The sequence below is a fragment of the Erithacus rubecula genome (assembly GCF_903797595.1).
Source record: "Erithacus rubecula genome assembly, chromosome: W".
In the NCBI taxonomy this organism is placed as follows: domain Eukaryota; kingdom Metazoa; phylum Chordata; class Aves; order Passeriformes; family Muscicapidae; genus Erithacus; species Erithacus rubecula.
Genome location: NC_136690.1, coordinates 1,633,605 through 1,652,977, shown reverse-complemented (window position 1 = coordinate 1,652,977; position 19,373 = coordinate 1,633,605). Strand labels below are relative to the sequence as shown.

The following is a 19,373-nucleotide window of genomic DNA, read 5'->3' as shown; positions in this document are numbered from 1 at the left end:
GGGCACTGTGGTTTTCATTCATGGTACTAACACAGAAAAGATTACATCCTCAGCCCCATTCTATTTCCCTACAGCAAATCCATATGATTTTCCTTTTAAAGTAAGATGAAGCATGTTTTCAAAGTTCTGAGCCATATATCAATCCATCCTTTTACTGAACTGCCAAAACAGAAAAAGTGACAGCTGATACCAAAACAATTTATCCAGAGCAGCATGAAAAATACATGCATCTATTTTATAAAAAATATTAAAACTATTTCACAATGCAATTCTTTATTGAGTCTCCAATCACTACAATACTTAACCATAAGAAACTTGACTACAAAAAAAAAAAAAACAAACAAACAAACAAAAAAAAAAACCAAAAAACAAACAAAAAAAACCCTCAACACCAACAACTCCCCCCCATCACATTCCTTACTTTTCTGGCATGATGAAGTGCAGCAAAGACCAAAGCTCTTTAAGGGAGTTTTGCAGAGGGGTTCCAGTAATAAGAAGACGATGATTAGACTTAAAGTCTATTAAAGTCTTGTACAGAAGGGAATCATCATTTTTTAAACGATGAGCTTCATCAACTCCTATAAATACCCAATTCAGACCACCAAGGAATGACTTCAAGAAATTGAGGGGAGAGGAAGACATTATACAAGTTAATATATTATGCAATGTCTGACATTTTACATGAGGTTATATATACACCATCACTCCTTTTATTTTAATAAAAAAGGACACCTATATGTTTTTTGTATTAATTAGGGGTTTTATGTTTGCTAGATTCAACAAAAGGCTATGCAGGCATCCCAAGATTAAAAAGAACGTATAAACCAAGTTTATACTTGGGGTGAGGAAGAAGACAAAAAGCTGATCTATACATTTTCAATTGACAAAAAACCCCCAACAAAAATCCACTATTTACTCTCTTCAGCATGTACAAACAAATGAAATAGAAAGTCAGCAAGCAGAACTTTTTTATAATTATCATATGCTGTTAGGATTAACAATAACTTTATATGCTACCATCATGAAGAGAGTAGCAATATAAATATATGTAATACTGCACACACAAATACAAAGAAAAAACATGCGATTTCAGAGTTGTGAATCAGAGGGCTTTGGAGCTATGGACTGGTTTGTTTTTCCAGTTCCTGGATGACTAACAGGAAAGTAGAGATTTTGAGATACAAAGAAATTACTATAGCACTGTTATTGCCACATGAAGAATTGTTTGCAGCTGGTGGGTTAATACAATGCTTATTCTTCAAAAAACACTGGCCTATGGAACTGCACAATGCTTATTCTGTAGGAAGAAGAGCTGGAAAGCAATCAGCCTAGTTGTGCCAACTTTTACTAGTTGACCAGGCAGTCGGGTATGACAGAGAGCCCCAGAACAGAACACATGCATAAAGGGGAGGGAACATATGTTCGACTTTGGGGAAATGATTATCGTATATCTGTTTCTTCTTGGAAAACCTATGAATATATATGTAAAATATAGCATATAAACAGGATGTTTCCTGTACCTAGCATGTATTTCAGAGGAGATATCCCCTCATGCATTCAGCCAAATAAAGAATGTCTGCTTCTTCATGCTACATTGGTGTTAAGGAGTTTTATTTTTACGGATTTTTAGTAACAATGTGAAGCACAAGCAAACTAAAGCAAAATAAGTTTTACCCACTTGATATGTGGGTTAAGGGAGGGGGCAGAAAGTCTAACGACATACATAAAACCTAAAAGTGCTAAAAGAAAACAACCTTCATACTTCCAAGAGTAAACCTGTCATATTCCCCAATTCATTTAACAGCCCAGTACCCAAATATGTGCCAACTCAAAAGGAATATTACATTGTACAAATTATTTGTATCTCCCTGAAGAAGTAAGCATGATTACCTTATCCTTCAGCAAAATTTCATAAGTTGTTAGAAGTATATTAAATTTTAATCGCTTGGTCTGTGGATGCATCCATTCATGAGTTCTTATCTACAAGAAGAATCAAGCAAACTATCAGCTAGAGAAAAATGGTCTTATTTATCAGGATGACTTCAGGTACTATGGCAATATAGATGTTAAGTGACATACAAGAAGCTGAACATAAAAAAGGAACATAACGTGAAGCTTTTTTTCTTAAAGTTATTAAACAGTGGTGATCGGGTGTTGTTAGCTTTTGTTTGGTTGGGGTTTTTTGTGGATTTCTTTGTGTGTTTTGGGTTTTTTGTTTGTTTTTAAACTTTAATGGATAAGGTTCCTTATATTCTTCCTTTTAGAAAACAAATTAAGATTATGTCTGTTTGGCTTAAATATTTATTTTATGCACCTAAATAATCGCACGATAAAAGACAATTTATTTTCAAATGCAAGGTTGCATTTTTAATCCTTTTTATTATTAAACAAAAATGAAAATTTTCACATTCATTCATATCAGATCAAAATTTATGCTTTTAATTTGCATTTTAACCACATGCAATGTTTCAAATAATTATTTGCCCATTCCAAATCAAAATATTGGAGATTAGCATAAGACAGGAACTTGAAATGAGTCTTATTTACCGCTAATATTTCCAGTGATACAAAGAAATACTCACCATATTTCTGCTAGTTATATCTCCTAAGTAAACCACAGCATTCATCTGAGGAGCCCAAGTTTGAATTTCTCTTTGCCAAGATGTCAAGGTAGAAAGTGGCACGACTAGCAAGAAAGGCCCATACAGTTGATGTTCGTGAAACAGGTAGTTCAGAAAAGAAATTGTTTGTATTGTTTTACCCAGACCCATTTCATCTGCGAGAATACAACTATTCCCTCTAAAAAACAAACAAACAAACAGAATTTATAAATGCTTTCAAGTTAAAACCAGAAAGACTAATTTAAGACTACTTACTTGCACCATGAGTGGGCAAGCCAGTTCAGTCCATTTAACTGATAATCTCTTAACTCTAAACCTTCATGTCTTCCAATATAAGATGGCTGCTTCTTTAGTGCAACAAACCTCGGCCTCTGTTTTAGAATCTGTCAAAAGCAAATTGAGCATCAGTCCTACTACTAAGTGAAGTTACCAAAATATCTTCTTATAGAAGCAAAGTAGCAGCAGGATTCTGTTTGGTCACCAAGTCTAGTCTTTATTCATTACAAACATCTAGGCCATATAACAATATCCACCCATTTGCAAGCTAAAATTAGTTTGCTGATCTAAATTCCACAACAGAAGTGAAAAGAACTCATTCACAAAGGTTACTTTTAAAAGAAATAAAGTAATAACTTTTAAAAGAAATAAAGTAATAAACAATTCCATATTTTAATGGCAATAAAATAAGTAGGAGTAAATATAGAAACAGGTTGGGTTGGAAGGGACCTTAAAGAACATCTAGTTCCGATCCCCCTGCCATGGGCAGGGACACCAAAGTCTGTTCTTAATAGTAATACTTCCTACATATATAAATACAGCTATCACTATTACTGTTCTGGATAGCATTCAAAAATATTTTATACTATGCATTTTGAAATGCATAAAATAGATCAGCTTTTAAAAAAATTATTGCAACTGCATAAATCCATTGAAATTACACACTCACCTTGCAGTCCTTAAATGGAGTAGTCTTGGATTGGTTTCTACTAAAATACTCATCAATACATGTCTGAAATTTTTTGGCAATGAGAGCCCCATCTTCCCAGCTACATTCTGAGTAAGGCAGACCTTGCCATTTGCAATAGTAATCTGGATAACCAGCTGCTGATTTCTGATTTGAATGAGCTGCAGAAATGCATCAGAGATACCAGATCAGTATTTTCTTTCTGTATTTTAAGAAAGCACTCATTTGAGGTGATAAAACATGAACTAGTTTCACAGCAAAGATAGTATGATAACTTTTCATCAAATATTTGGTTTTGCCTTAAGCTGCTAGGGATATTATTAAACTGAATTTCTTAACTATAAATTCAACATGCAAGCAATAAACTTGCAATATTCTCAACACTGTTTTCTATCGGGAAGTTTGTCACGTACCAATTATCCTCTCCACTATTTGATACTGTTTATGTAGATCATCTGTAAGTTCCTGCTGGCAGTTATAATATTCCACATCTTCTGGAGAAGCATTTTTCAGCCTGAAACGGGAATTCATTTGCAGCACTTACTACATTGTGCAGTTCTAAAACAAAGAAAATCTAGCAATTCTAAAGTTCTGAATGTAAGCACCATAGGAATGCTGCTTAAAGAGCTTCTTTGGAGAAGCTACAAATCTGGAATTCCTGCTATAAAGTGTTGCATCTGGCCTAGGTACATTATCACTGATGACTGAAAAAGCTTATAGAGAAATTCCTATCAGCTACATCTTATAGTAGTCATGCAGATAATTTACAATAGCTGTTCTCAAAACAGTGTACTTCACATGGCATTTTCACAGAACAGCACAGAAGGCTCAATATAAGAATCTATCTTATGAGTCACTAAAAATTCCACCACTGTTCATATTTTATATTAAACATACTAATAAACTGGAATACCATAACATAGCACCAAAATGTAAGGAAATTTTTAATTTCTTGGTTCTGGGGCTTTGACAGAAGTTTGAGCCAAGAAAACTAAATGCTGTAATGTTTTGAGTGCTTTAGCTATTTCTGATCTTTTTAAAATCTCTGCAGCATTTCCCAAAGAACTCTGATAAAAGTACAATCAATGACAAAATTAGTAAAAGTTAAGACTTAAAACTGTTGGGGGTTGAGTGTTTTTTCTATTACTGTGTCAATTTAAAGAATTTTTCCCATTATCATGCCAATGGAGCTGGCCGGGTTACACCCAGGATCTTTGACGACTCTAGACAAAAGGGGTCGGTGGCAGCAGCTTCCGGAGGGGCCTCTCGTGCTTCCGGAGGGGGCTTGTTTCCGGTGAGCTCGGAGGACGCCCAGTCTGGAGCCACGCGGCCGAACACAGGAGAGCCAGATGGTCTGTGATCACCTGCCCTGCATCTGCCCCGTTCCAGCCTCCAGCGTCTGTGGATACAGCTGATCACCCGGACACACACGGTGAGCGAGGAGCCGCCCTCTCCAGCCCGCTCCCACTCAAGATCGGCTCGGCCGCTGCCGCCCCCCCGCCTCCACTCCTGCCCGCCTCTCTGCAGCTCCGGGCTTTGTTCCAGCTGCAGCACCGGGACCAAGCACAGAGAGTGTGCCTGCAGCTAAAGAAAGGACTGGAACCGAGTTATCTGTTCTGTTTTGTTGGTAATTTTAACAACTGCTGTTGTTTCTGCTGGTACGGTTAGATATATTAGTAAAAGAGCTGTTATTCGTACTCCCTTATCTCTGCCTCAGAGTCCTTGATTCAAACATTTATAATACTTGGGGGGAGTGGAAGTAAAGTCTCTATTTTAAAGGAAAAGTTCTGCCTTTACTGGCAGATACCTGTCCTTCAAACCAGGACAAAAACAAATCCAGAAAACCCACCACCCATCTTGTTAAAACTTCATTTACAACACACATATTAAAATCTAGGTGCAGAAGCTGCTTCCTTAAAACCCTGATTTTACAACATGTGTGAGTATTGTCACTTGCACAAGTAAAGTTGGTGTGCTCAGAATCTTACAGGATCATAAGGTGTTAGGAAAGCTTCAACTTCAGAGCTTTTGTCTTCCTGTTGTACAGGCACTTAAAAACATCTGTATTGTTACAAAAAAATCCAACATGAAAATTGTTATAAAAATACTCACCAACGTTTTGTTTCCTGATCCTTTTTCTTGTAGTTGTCCAGTTTCTTCATTCCTTTAACATTTTGTTGCTTCAGTGTTTCCTCAGTTTCCCATGTATTATGGATGTGTGACCAGCCTTTCCATTTAATAAGATACTGTATTTCTCCTGGTTCCTTTGACTTTTCAAACCCAATATTTGGGTCACCATCTGCCTCAACTGCATAGATGGTGGTTGCAGCACCAGTGGCTAATAAAGAAATTGCACCATAAGGCTTGATGCACAGCCATAAATTAACCAGTAAAAAAAACATACTGCAGAAAGCAATTTGTGATGCTCTTCTATGAAGATACAACTTGATTAATTATATCTACAATGCTTATGTCAGTCTTATTTAAAGAATTATTATGTGGCTATATTAACATATGAACAAGTATACCAACAAGATTTTTTAAAAAAGCAACCAAAAAACACTGCATCTAACCTACAGTATCTCTTCTCATGAGAATTTTCTTAACATTCCTAGTCTTTCTAATGATGATGAGAGAATGCTCCACTAACAATGCTTGCTGTCATCTTTGCTATGTCCTTCTCATCTCTGAGAATATAACAGATGTTGGGAATTGTGCTTAATCAGCCTTGACACTTCAATAGCCTACTATTCAATTAATACTATGGATGCCATGAATAAAATTTACAGAATCAAAGAATGGTTGAGGTTGGATGGGACTTATGGAGGTCATTGGTCCAACCTCAATGCTCAAAGAAGGTCACCCAGAACCAGTTGCCCAAGACCATGTCCAGATAGCTTCTGAATATCTCCAAGGAGGGAAACTCCACAATCTCTCTGGACAACTCCAACATGCAAACTGGTAACAACAGATGAGTAGAAGGATGAGGTACTCAACATTTTTTTTTCCTCTGTCAAGGCAGGAACTGAGGAGGCAAAGTCTCCCCCATTGTAAGTGAAGATGGGGTTCGAGACCACCTGAGGAATCTGAACATAACTAAGTCTTTGGGACCTGATGAGATGTACCCTAGAGTCCTGAGGGAATTGGCTGATGTAGTTGCCAAGCCACTCTCCATGATATTAAAAAAATCATGGCAGTCGAGTGAAGTCCCAGGTAACTGGAAAAAGGGAAACACTGCACCCCTCTTTAAAAAGGGTAGAAAGGAAGACTCTGGAAATTACTGACCTGTCAGCCTCACCTCTGTGCCTGGGAAGATCATGGAACAGGTCCTCCTAGAAGTTGTGCTAATGCACATGGAGGACAGGGATGTGATTTGGGACAACCAGCACTGCTTCACAAAGGGCAAGTCCTGACTGACCAACCTAGTGGCCTTCTATGATGGAGTGACTCCATCAGGGGACAAGGGAAGGGCTGCAGATGTCATTTATCTGAACTTCTATACAGCCTTTGACATGGTTCCCTGCAACATCCTTCTCTCTAAATTGGTGGACTATTTCATGGATAAGGAATTGGCTCCATGTCCGGATGGAGATCAGTGACAAGTGGTATCCCTCAAGGGTCCATATTGGGACCAATGTTATTTAATATCTTCAGCAATGACATAGATGAAGTGATTGAGTGCACCCTCAGCAAGTTTGCAGACAACACCAAGTTGAGTGGTGCCGTTGAAAAACCTGAAGGATGGGATACCATCCAGAGTGACCTGGTCAAGCTCAAGAAGTGGGCCCATGGGAACCTCACGAGGTTCAACAAGGCCAAGTGCAAGGTCTGGCACCTGGGTTGAGGAAATCCCTGGTATCAATACAGGGGATGAAGGGATTAAGAGCAGCCCTGTGGAGAAGGACTTGGGAGTACTGCTAGATAAAAGGCTGGACACGAGCCAGCAACGTGCTATCAGAACCCAAAAAGCCAACCATATCCTGGGCTGCATCAAAAGAAGTGTGGCCAACAGGTTGAGGGAGGTGATTCTGCCCCTCTACTCCCTGCTGGTGATACCCCACCTGGAATACTGCATCCAGTTCTGGAGTCCTCAGAAAAAGAAATACATGAACCTGTTGGAGCATGTCCAGAAGAGGGTCATGAAAATGATCAGAGGGCTGGCTGGAACACCTCCTCTATGACGACAAGCTGATAGAGTTGGGGTTGTTCAGCATGGATAAGACTCTACCTTATTGTGGTCTTTCAATACTTAAAGGGGACTTATAAAAAAGAAGATGGGGACAAACTTTTTAGTAGGGCATTCTGCTTTTGGCTGGGATATAATTAATTTTCTTTATAGTAGCCAGTATGGGGCTATGTTTTGAATTAGTGATGGAAGTAGGCTGTGGGTGCACAAGATTTTGGGGAGAGGTGGTTTGTCTTCTAAAGTAACCATTATGCATGATGGACCCCTGTTTTCCTGTCTATGGCTGAACACCTGCCTGCCAATGAAAGTAGTGAATGAATATCTTGTGCTTTGCTTATGTGTGCAGTTTTTGCTTTCCCTATTAAACTGTCTTTATCTCAACCCATGAATTTTCTCACCTTTTTTATTTTTCTGATACTCTCCCCCATCCCACAGGGGAAAGTGAGTGAGCAGCTGTGTGGGGCTTAGTTGCATAGGGCTTGTTGCCATAAAACAAGGGGTAATGGTTTTAAACTAAAAAAAGGGAGATTCAGACTAGATATAGTGAAGAAATCTTTTATGACAAGGGTGGTGAAACACTGGCATGAGTTGCCCAAAGAGGTAGTAGATATCCCATCCCTGGAAACATGCTCATTGAAGGGGGATTGGAGTAGATGAACTTTGAAGGTCTTTTCCAACCCAAACCTTTCTATGATTCTATGACATTTGCTTTCATCCAGTCCTCAGGCACTTCTCCCAGTTGCCATGATCAAAAATTGAGTGGCCTTACAGTGACATCTGCCAGCTCCCTCAGTACTCATGGGTGCATTCCATCAGGGACCATGGACTTATGTATGTCTAGTTTGCCTAAGTATTCCCTGGCCTGATCATCTTTCATCAAGGGTACATATTCCTTGCTCCAGATTTCCCTCCCCGATATCAGTGTGTTGGGTTGATGTGGCCAGAAATGTGTATTCTATCACCATCTGTTCAAACCAGGTGAGGCAGTGATTCCTTATCTCCGTGGCACATACCATCTGTTAATAGTCCATCTTTAAGACTAAGTGGGGCAATCATCTTTATCTTTTCCACAACCCATCCTCCCTCCAGGAAGGTATCATCTGCTGGTGGCCCATTAAGTTCCACTGTATGACTGATAAAATTACATCATCCCATTGGGACATGCTCCAGCCAGGGGGAGGAGGCAAGTCTTTCCTACCTAGATAAAAACTGAGCTTTTGGACAGCAAGTTACTTTCTTTCCACTGGATTCCAGAAGAGAAGCCAGACCTTTCTACATCATCCCTGGACTTTTGGAGGAAGGCTGCACCCTTCTACAGGAGCACTGCTTCAGCTGAACCACACCTGATACTGCAGGAGGACTGTAGCCACCATTTGATCGGACTGCTACCAACACCCTGACTGACGGGGTGTCAGGTTGTATTCTGACTCTGTCAGGGTTGGGATTGTTTTTTGTAATACTGTATTTCTATTTTAATTTTCCCAGTAAAGAACTGTTATTCCTAATTCTCATATCTTTGCCTGAGAGCCCCTTAATTTCAAATTTATAATAATTTGGAGGGAGGGGGTTTACATTCTCCATTTCAAAGAGAAGCTCATGCCTTTATTGGCAGATAACTGTCCTTCAAACCAGGACAATTGGGGACCAGGGATTCCTGAAATCACAATCTCAATGGTTCTGCCTTCCTAACATAATCCTTCATCATTCAGGCTACTGGTTAGCTCTCGTATTCATTCCATTTTCTCTTCACCCTCCTGTATAGTTTATACCTATCAAATATAAATAAACTGTACAAATAGTGATGCAACAGTATGTTATGCATTTAAACGATATTCCATATTTTTTCTCTTCCACAGAATCACAGAATATACTGAGTTGGAAGGGATCCACGAGGATCATCAAGTCCAACTCCTGGCCCATTCACAAGAGACACACCATGTGCCTCAGAGTATTGTCCAAACACTTCTTGAGTTCTGTCAGGCTTGGTTCTGTGACTGCTTCTCTAGTTACTTAAGTTCTTCTATGTTTCATTTTATAAGGCTCACAAAAGAAACATCCTTATGAATATGAAAAACAAGATTACTTTCTGGTACTTTAAAACTTCTTTACAAACATCACAGGTTACCTACAGCTGAGAATAATTGCTGCTGACATTGCACCTCAATGCAGTGCAGCATCTTAAGAACACAGATAACAAAATTACCTCCTTTTCGGCCAATTCGACTATCCATAAACTTTTCTATAGTTTCAAATTCATCTTCTTCAGGCTGCGGGACATCTTCTCCACAAACTTCCAACAAGTCGTCAGAATCTGTCTTGGTTTCTTCAGCTTCTTTGTAACTAACATTGACTGTTGCCTGGCGACGAGATCCTCTCTTGTCAAAGTCATCATTGTCTGACGAATCAAGCTGCCTCTTTTTCTGTCCTGCAATCTTTTTGCCACTTTTTGGCTCAATTCTTGAAGGCAATAAGATACAACACAACAGTGGAGTTTCAACATGAACAACTATAAGCCTTCTGTATTTGTTTCTGAATACATATTTTTCATGACTGCTCAGTTACACCAACTACAGTTGTAGCAGACAGGAAAGAGGTATTCAACACAAACCACTGGTATGATAACATATTTTATAGATTAAAAACAGTCTTCAAGTTCTGTAATAAATATTAATGATTTCATTTGCCTGTATAGTAGTACAGTACTTGATTACAAATTAGAAATAGTACCAGAGTAGCTAAAATGCAAGACCTTCTTACCTGCTTGGAGGCTTCCGACTTTTGACTTTGTTTTCTGGCTCATAGTCAGATTCACTATCTTCACAACTGCTTTTCTCTCTATCTTCCTCTGATTCAGAAGCAGAACTAGTTACTGATACAGACCCTGACCCAGACATTTGCCAGTCTTCACTGTACATATTGAGAAACAAAATAGTAACTCACATTAGTTTTCTGGGGAGGTTTGTTTTGTTTTTAAAACAAGCATTCACCACAGGCTTGCTGCTTTAATTTCAACATTCTTCACAGAAATAAAAATGTTATAATAGTCATTTCAGCTGGAATGACAGAAAATTATCATGGATAGATAACAGGTAAAAATACCAAGTGGCTTCAAAGGGAACTGAATTGTGTTATTTAGGAGACAGATGTAAAGAACAAATCAAACCAAAAATATGGATTTCTGTATATAATACAGCTTTAATAATTGAGTTATTTTGACATGAATAAACCCAACATCCTTAATAACTTTAGTTGGAAAGATACATATTTACTGGAACTTAGCTATGCTCGCCATAAAAACCATAACATTATATTTTGCAGAATCCAAAATTCTCTAATAGCTATAACCCCTGTGCCTCATGTGAATAATTAGCAACTTCAGCACAGGAACAAAAAATCATACAGAATCAGACTGAGAAACACACAGAAAGACTTCAACCATGGCAATCAGAGGCACTGTCTCCCAAAAGCCCCAACTGAGCTTCCAATTCAGTGCTTAACACTCATGCAAGATATTATGAGTAAGCCACTTGTGACTCCCAGTGGCCATATCTCTGTTCTGCTTAGCTGAGATATTCTACTTTGCAAGAGGAAAGATGCACCCACTGATAAACGGTATCTTATCTCAGACTCTGTACAGAGAAAGTTAACCTTAATTGCTTGGGTGGGAGTGGAAGAAAAGTCTGGCATGCATTTTTGAAAGGTTGCTAAATCTTTATACTATTATCTATTACCAGTCTTAGGGGGTCTTTGACCAAGATGATCAAATAGTACTAATGTCCTTCAAAAGTGAAATACTACTCAAAGACCTTTTCATTCCATTTCAGATGAGAAAACCTAAGAATCTTTGACACGTCTTTCAATTAAATATGCAGTGGCCATCAAATTACATTTTTATTGTGGTCAATACATCTGTGTGTCTTAGAAATGCTACAGAATCATCTGTCTCCTTAAAAGATTTTTTCTGTAAGCTGTAAATTAAAAAAACACACAAAAAACAACTTCTACCTCCAATAAAAAAAAAAAACCCACCTCAAACCAACCAACTGCCCCACCCCTATGCAAATGCACAACTTTTATTTATTTGGAGATATAGACAACATATAGAACACCACACTCTGTATGGCTTGGATCCTGTACTAAGTTTATATATAGAAATCAGCTCTGCATGTCAGATAACAATTGCACACACATTTGTTCAAAATAGGTATAAATCAAAATTGAAGCACTGGATATATGGGGTTATTTGGTTACTAGTTTCTAAACTATCTTTCCTGAAACAGATTATATTATTAGGTTTAATCACATTCTTAAGTAACAAAAGATAGAATGACAATTCACTCGAGAAGTACTATTTTGCATAACAGGCTCTTTTTCCCTACCTCCCACCCATTTCTTGAAGATATTATAATGACTAACCCTGAATACTGAGATGATTCAATTAACTGAAGAAAAGGAATGAGAAAACAATTCCATTTCTATACACTGTTCATTAAAAAAATATACAAAACAACACAACAAACAAACAAAACCCACAAAATTACAAACAAAACAAAAACACCCCTCCCACACACAAGAGATCACTACCAATAAGAAGGTATAATCTTTTTCACAAACTAATTTACAGCTTAAAACCAGCTCAATTTCAACTTAGATTTATTGACTAGGCAAGATGGTTTATTACTGTCAAACCTGTAATCATTGGGGAGGAAGGTTGCCTCTAAAGTGTTTAAAAATTTGGCATTAACTACGGGATTCCAATTAAATTTTATCTGAGACAACCTAATTAAGTACTTTTCTATTTCTTCAATAATTGTCAGAGAGGACCTTCAGCTCAAAAACATGCCACAAATAAGACTATTTTAAAAATAAAAAGTGGTGATGAATGTTTTCCAATAACACTGTAGATAATACAGTCTCTTTTGCTCAGAAATTATTAGTGATATCATAGAATTATAGAATAGTTTATGTTGGAAAAGACCTTTAAGATCTATATATATATTGCTTTCAGAGTATTTATTTAAAAATATTTTAAATTGTTAATCCAAATTGAGAAGAAAAATACTCTATTTTAAGTGCAGAGAAATTAAGACTGGCTAATTATAAGCATTATGTCACCATAACAAAAAATTATTTATGAAAAACATCTTACTCTCTATGTTTTTTCTTCTTGGCTTCACTGGAAGAGTCATCTACAGAATCTTCACTGTTTGATGAATCCTGCAGATGAAGAAAAAAATAAACACCATTCATTACCACGAAAAGAATGAAGCATTTTTAGTATTAAGAAGATAATTGAGCTCCCACTTTCAAACTGAAATCCTATTCTTCATGTCTTATCTTCTTCACCCCCTCAGTGTACCCACTGATATTGAATCAGATCAAGATTGCTGTTGATTTCATATTTCTCCATCTAAAACATACCATGTCATTAGAACTCTAAAAACCAATACAAAAAATTGTTTTAAAATATAATAATTGTGCCTACATACAGTCAGTTTAGACTGCTGCAAGTTAATAAATCAAGATGAAGGTTCTATCAAAAGCCTAAAAAAACCTAATGCCCTTGGGAGCTGTCTCACTTTTGATATACTCTCACATTTAAATACTACTAAGAAAATTGTTAGAATAGCATGTATCTTTCTTCTCTCTCCACTCCCAAACAAAAAATAATAAATAAATCTATGTACCATATTAAAATTACTTTCCTAAAACCAATCTCAGAGAGATTAAATTTAAATAATTTTTACCCTGAAAAAGAATCTTCAGGAAAAGAGTATTTTGCAAGAGCTATAAACTAATATTTTAATTATATATAATTAACTCCTGTGTTCAGTTTTAATGATGAGCAGCTAGATCTGACTAAAAAAGAGACACACAGTGCAATGATGACTTGTGATTGCAATGCTTTTTTTCTTAATAATGAAGGAAATATGAAAGTCTGCTTTCAAATAAATTATAATTCACAGTCATTAGTGCCCTTAAAAGATATTCATACTGCACAAAGTCAACTTTTGTTGAGCCTATGATTTAGGTTTTAAAAATCTCTAAAATTGAAGAATGGTTCTTAAAAGACAAGAATTATTTTATAACTGTTACAAAAGTTGCAAAAATATAGCTTTCTACTCCATAGTGTTTTGAAAACTTCAGCAGCTACTTTTATATAGAAACAATAGTGGAAATTTTTTTAGTATTTTTAACTGTCTTTATGGAACTCAGAAGGAAGAAATACAATGAAATTTAATACAATGTGACTTGAAAAAAATGTCCATGCATCACAGAATATTTAGCTAAAGATATCAATCTAAACTGCTATCATTTTGAGACAACTCACCTGAAAACATGAAACTAAGTATTCCCCCCATGTTTCCTCATAAGCATGTCAGTTATTCAAACATTACTTTAATAGACTAAAACCAGATTTGTTAAACAGAGAGAACAGAACTTGGCTCTACATAATTTTGTTCTAACATATGGGGTAATGAGAAATGCATTTTTACATTCTATTTACTAACTTATATGTCATTCACCTCTTCTGAACCACTGTCTGATGAGGCTGCCTTCTGCTGTTCTTGCTTCTTGAGGACTGCGGATCTCTGCACAGCAAGTATACTTGGACTGGACTTCCAAAACTGAATTAGAATTCAGACACAAGAGTCATTTAAACCTACTGAAACTTTAAAGTTTACCACATACTTACTTTTCTTAAGCTGAGCAGCATCAGTACTAGGATGAATCTAAATTATATTTTTAATAAAAAAACTCACTACAAAATATTGCATGTATTAATAATACTGGATAGCATTTTAAAGTAGTGAGACTTCTGTAGAAAGTTGTACAAGAATTGTTGGCACAATTTGTACACTAAGTATAACAATAGTTGTGCAGGCCTCTATTATTAAGATAACTACTTTCTTCTTTTTAAGCAAAATTTTAAACAGATATAGATAAGTCCTTCCAGGCCACTTTGCTGATCTATTTTTGCTTCATATAGCAATACTGAAGTACACACAATCATAGAATATCTCAAGTTGGAAGAGACCCATAAGGATTGAGTCCAACTCCCTGCTCCTTGCAGGACTACCTAAAACTAAATCATATGAATAAAAGTGTCATCCAGATACTCCTTGAACTCTGACAGGTTTGGTGCCGTGACCACTTCCTTGGAGAGCTTGTTCCTGTGACCAATCATCCTCTCAGTGAAGAACTTTTTCCTAATGTCCAATCTGAACTTCCCCTGATGCAGCTTCATTCTATTTTCTTGACCTGATCACCAGAGAGAGGACATCAGCACCTCTTCCTCCACTACCCCTGGTGAGGAAATTGTAGACTGCCATGAGGTCACCCCTCAACCTTCACTTCTCCAAGCTGAACAAGCCAAGTGACCTCAGCCACTCCTTGTAAGTCTTGCCCTTGAGACCTTTCACCATCTTGTTCATCATCCTTTGGACACTCGGTTAGAGCATGGCACTAATAACCCCAAGGTTTAATCCCTGTACGGGCCCATTTTCTTAAGAGTTGGACTCAATGATCCTTGTGGGTCCCCTCCAACTTGAAATATTTTGTGATTCTAATAGTTTGATGTCCTTCATATATTGAGGTGCCCAAAACTGCACACAGTACTTGAGGTGGGACTGCACCAGTGCAGTGCATAGCAGGGCAATCACCTCTCTCGACTGGCTAGCAATGCACCCCAGGGCACAGATGGCCCTTTTGGCTCCTAGAGCATACTATAGACTCATATTCAACTTGCCATCAATCCAAATCCCCAGATCTCTTTCTACAGCACTGCTCTCCAGCTGCTTGTTCCCCAATTTGCCCATATACCCAGGACTACTCTGTCCTAGGTGCAGAATCTGGCATTTAGTCTTATTAAATTTCACACAGTTGGTGATTGCCCAGTTTTCTAGTCTATCCAGATCTCTCTATAAGGCCTCTCTACCCAAGAGAGTCAACAGCTCCTCCTGGTTTAGTATTGTTGGCAAACGTACTTAATGTACATTCAATTCCTGTGCCCAGATCATTTATAAAAACATTGAAGAGAAAGGGCCCTAATATTGAGCCCTGAAAAACCCTACTAATGACTGGTCACCAGCCTGATGCAACCCCATTTACTACAACTGTGAGTTTGACCCAGCAGACAATTATTCACCCATTATTTTATGGACTTGTCTAGCTGTATGCTGGACATTTTATCCAGAAGGATACTGTGAGAGACAGTATCAAAACCATGAATATGAATAACAACAAAAAAACCCAAAAACACAAACAAAAAAAAACATTTCCTTAACAGCCTCTGAATCTTAAAGTAGGAAATATTCTACTACCCTTCATGTATATCATATCATCCAACTTAAGGCTATATTACATAGAGAAACAGATGAGAGCTGAGGTAAGTCATCCTTTGCATTGATGAGATTTCTAGACACCACTTTTTTTTTTTTTCTAAATTTGGCAGACTTTTTCCCCATACAGAAAACAAGATGTACCTAACCTTGAAATTGTTGTACATTTATTGATATGAAGAAACTCAGCTTTGGAGAGGCAAGTTTTAAAAAATTTAGAAATAGGAACATTATGTGTGGCTTTGTCTTCAAAAATATACAATATGTTAATAGGTCCTCTGCATTATAAAATTTAGGTAGTTATTTAACTGTAGGTGTTTACAGAAATGAGAACGAAGCAGCCCTGCTTGTTATGAGAGCTAAGTATATGAATTCATTATCCAATCAACTTAAAATTCTAAGTAAAAACTATAGAGGTTTTGTTTCTTTAAATCAAAACTACTTTTGCAACTATTATGCATAGAGTATTTTTTTCCCCCACAAAGGGTCAATTTGTTTTGTTTTACCTCAGATCCATCAAGTTTTGGTGGTAGTTTAGCTTGAACTTGTTTCTTCTCTCTAGATGTGTCAGACTCTGAACCAGACTCAGAGTCACTGCTACCTGATTGACTGCTACTTCCATCACTACTGCTTCCAGAGCTTGAACCAGATCCAGAAGCTGATGCTGACCCAGAATCATCATCTGACTGTCTGCAATTAGAAATTAACAGGATATTACACAATGGCTAGATAAATAGGATTTTTTTTTTTAAGTCATATAAAAAGCCCTTTAGCTTCACCTATAAATTAATTGGTAGCTTAGCCCAGACACATGGATAGCATACAAATGAATGCACTGGATTAAATAAATCAGGAATTAAAATTCAGTTTAATCAGACACCTTTCACTAAAACTTAAAAGAAGCATTGGGTGCTGGGGAATAAAAACGAAATGGCAAGTGAGGGAGAGAGGAGAAAGAAGAACATTTATCATTAATTTGAAGAAGTAAAAAAAAGATTATTTCTCACCCACCCAAACCCTTAGTTAACTTTAACAAACACAACATATTTTTGTGCATACACATACACCAAATTGTTTTAAGTTTTTTTAGATCAGCAGTGTGGAGTAACCCAATTTTTTCTTTTGAGCATGCATTTCTTCAAAGGAAATATAAACTGTATTTTATTCCCCAGCTTTTATTTCTTTTTCATTAAAATAATAGATGGGAAATCTATCCATAAGTGTTGGGGGTTGAGTGTTTTTCTATTACTGTGTCAATTGAAAGAATTTTTCCCATTATCATGCCAATGGAGCTGGCCGGGTTACACCCAGGATCTCTGATGACTTTAGACAAAAGGGGTTGGTGGGAACGGCTTTCGGAGGGGCCTCATGTTTCCGGCGAGCTCGGAGCAGGACGCCCCGTCTGCAGCCCCACGCTGTGGAGCACAGCAGAGCCAGACGGTCTGCGATCACCTGCCCTGCATCTGCCCCGTTCCAGCCTCCTGCCTCTGCGGACACAAACGGTGAGCGAGGAGCCGCCCGCTCCAGCCCGTTCCCGCCCGAGACCGGCGTGGCCGCTGCCGCCCCCTCCTGCCTGCGCTCCCGCCTGCCCTCTGCAGCTTCTGGGCTTTGTTCCAGCTGCAGCACTAGGACCGAGCACAGAGAGTGTGCCTGCAGCTAAAGAAGGGACTGGAACCGAGTTATCTGTTCTGTTTTGTTGATTATTTTAATAACTGCTGTTGTTTCTGCTGGTACGGTTAGATATATTAGTAAAAGAGCTGTTATTCCTACCCCCTTATCTCTGCCTCAGAGTCCTTGATTCAAACATTTACAATACTTGGGGGGAGTGGAATTAAAGTCTCTATTTTAAAGGAAAAGTTCTGCCTTTATCGGCAGACACCTGTCCTTCAAACCAGGGCAATAAGGAAGTGCTTGTAAGCTACATTTAATGCTGTGATTTGGACCATCTATATGCAAAATATAACTAAACACTTAATGTTTTTAAAAGTAACTGGAAAACCAAAGGTGTGCTGTCACACATAATATAAATCCATGCAGATTATCTTATACTGTTAAAATAACAGCAGTAAAATTCTCACAGAAAAACTCTGAATTTATCACTAATTATATGACTTTGTACAAGTCATACATAATCAGTGACCCAAGCATACTCTTGAGCCACTGGATTATTCCACCTGTACATCAATTTCTTACTATACTTAACATATTCAAATAAAATAACATTTAAAGTTAAACATTTATTTCATGACTATTCAAAAGCATAGAAACATTTGGTTTTCTAAAATAATTTTACAAAGGAAGCAAGCTGACACTTTAATCAAATTCCTCATTAGGTTAAATACTAGCATACTTTAGAGATATCATGGGGGAAAACATTGGAATTACAACACCACACACAAAAAAAATGCTTTTAAATTATGTACACTTGAGTTGCAAGCATTTAAAAAAGAAACAACCTTAAAGATGATAACAAAATCCAAGACAATAAAAATCCAAAAGCTAATATCAAAGTCTAAGCTATCATTGCCAGCACAATTCATCTGTCTGTTAACCACTAAGAATGTGTGTGTGCAGGTGGTAGCTTGATCATCTTCTGCAGTAGAATACACGTAATTGACAACATTTAAAGCCACAAACAGAAACACTACTCTCCCTGTTGCTAACACAAATTAAATCGTACTACTGAGGGGGAAAAAATTTAAGTTATTCAAACTGATTCCTGTAGAGAGCACCTCAACCAACCATTTGCATCTGTTGACTTTTAAAGAAAAAAAACAAACCATGATAAAACTTCTTTATTCTGAAGTGGAGGGATATGAAAAAATATGACCGCTAGCTTTACTTACACTTGCTGGAGAGCAACAAAGTTGCTCCCTATTCCTGTCATCAAGGGCCTATGTCCTGGGTTGATGTTATCCCCAAATCATGTAGAAGGTTTGTTTTGGCTAGCACCTCGCCGGCACCCTCCTCCATGGGCCGCCGCCGCTGGCTGGGGGCTGCTGCGCTCCTCCCTGCTGGCTTCCCCCCTCCGCCCCCTCGGCTTTCGCTGCTTTAGCTGCTGCTGCTCGCTGGGCTGCTCTCCCCTTCCCCCCCCCCCCCCCCCCCCCCCCTTTCCTCCCCGCTTTCACTTGGCTTATTTTGCTGGCTTTTTGCATTTTTCTTTCCTTAGTAGCTAGGAAACACCACCCGAGCTGAAAACATCAAGAAGATCCCGGATTCGGTCGTGAAAGAGACATATGCGTTCCTGCCCTCCCCGACAT

General features: G+C 37.9%; 1 protein-coding gene and 1 long non-coding RNA gene across 5 annotated transcripts in view; one reads left to right on the top strand and one right to left on the bottom strand.

Moving 5' to 3' along the window:
* The window catches only part of LOC306814068, a 1,017,233-nt gene that overhangs the window by 911,626 nt on the left and 86,234 nt on the right, over positions 1-19,373 (top strand). The window lies entirely within an intron of this gene.
* The window catches only part of LOC306814052 (chromodomain-helicase-DNA-binding protein 1-like), an 88,731-nt gene that overhangs the window by 45,420 nt on the left and 23,938 nt on the right, over positions 1-19,373 (bottom strand). For 3 of the 4 annotated variants that reach the window (XM_079329753.1, XM_079329750.1, XM_079329751.1), the window contains exons 3-14: positions 16,620-16,803; positions 14,299-14,400; positions 12,921-12,988; positions 10,529-10,678; positions 9,975-10,228; positions 5,698-5,923; positions 3,999-4,099; positions 3,568-3,746; positions 2,877-3,004; positions 2,583-2,799; positions 1,891-1,980; positions 422-612 (exon numbers count right to left, since the gene is read on the bottom strand). In XM_079329753.1, coding sequence (XP_079185879.1) covers positions 422-612; positions 1,891-1,980; positions 2,583-2,799; positions 2,877-3,004; positions 3,568-3,746; positions 3,999-4,099; positions 5,698-5,923; positions 9,975-10,228; positions 10,529-10,678; positions 12,921-12,988; positions 14,299-14,400; positions 16,620-16,803 — 1,890 coding nt within the window. The remainder of the gene's footprint in view (positions 1-421; positions 613-1,890; positions 1,981-2,582; positions 2,800-2,876; positions 3,005-3,567; positions 3,747-3,998; positions 4,100-5,697; positions 5,924-9,974; positions 10,229-10,528; positions 10,679-12,920; positions 12,989-14,298; positions 14,401-16,619; positions 16,804-19,373) is intronic. The other variant, XM_079329752.1, reaches the window with a different exon arrangement.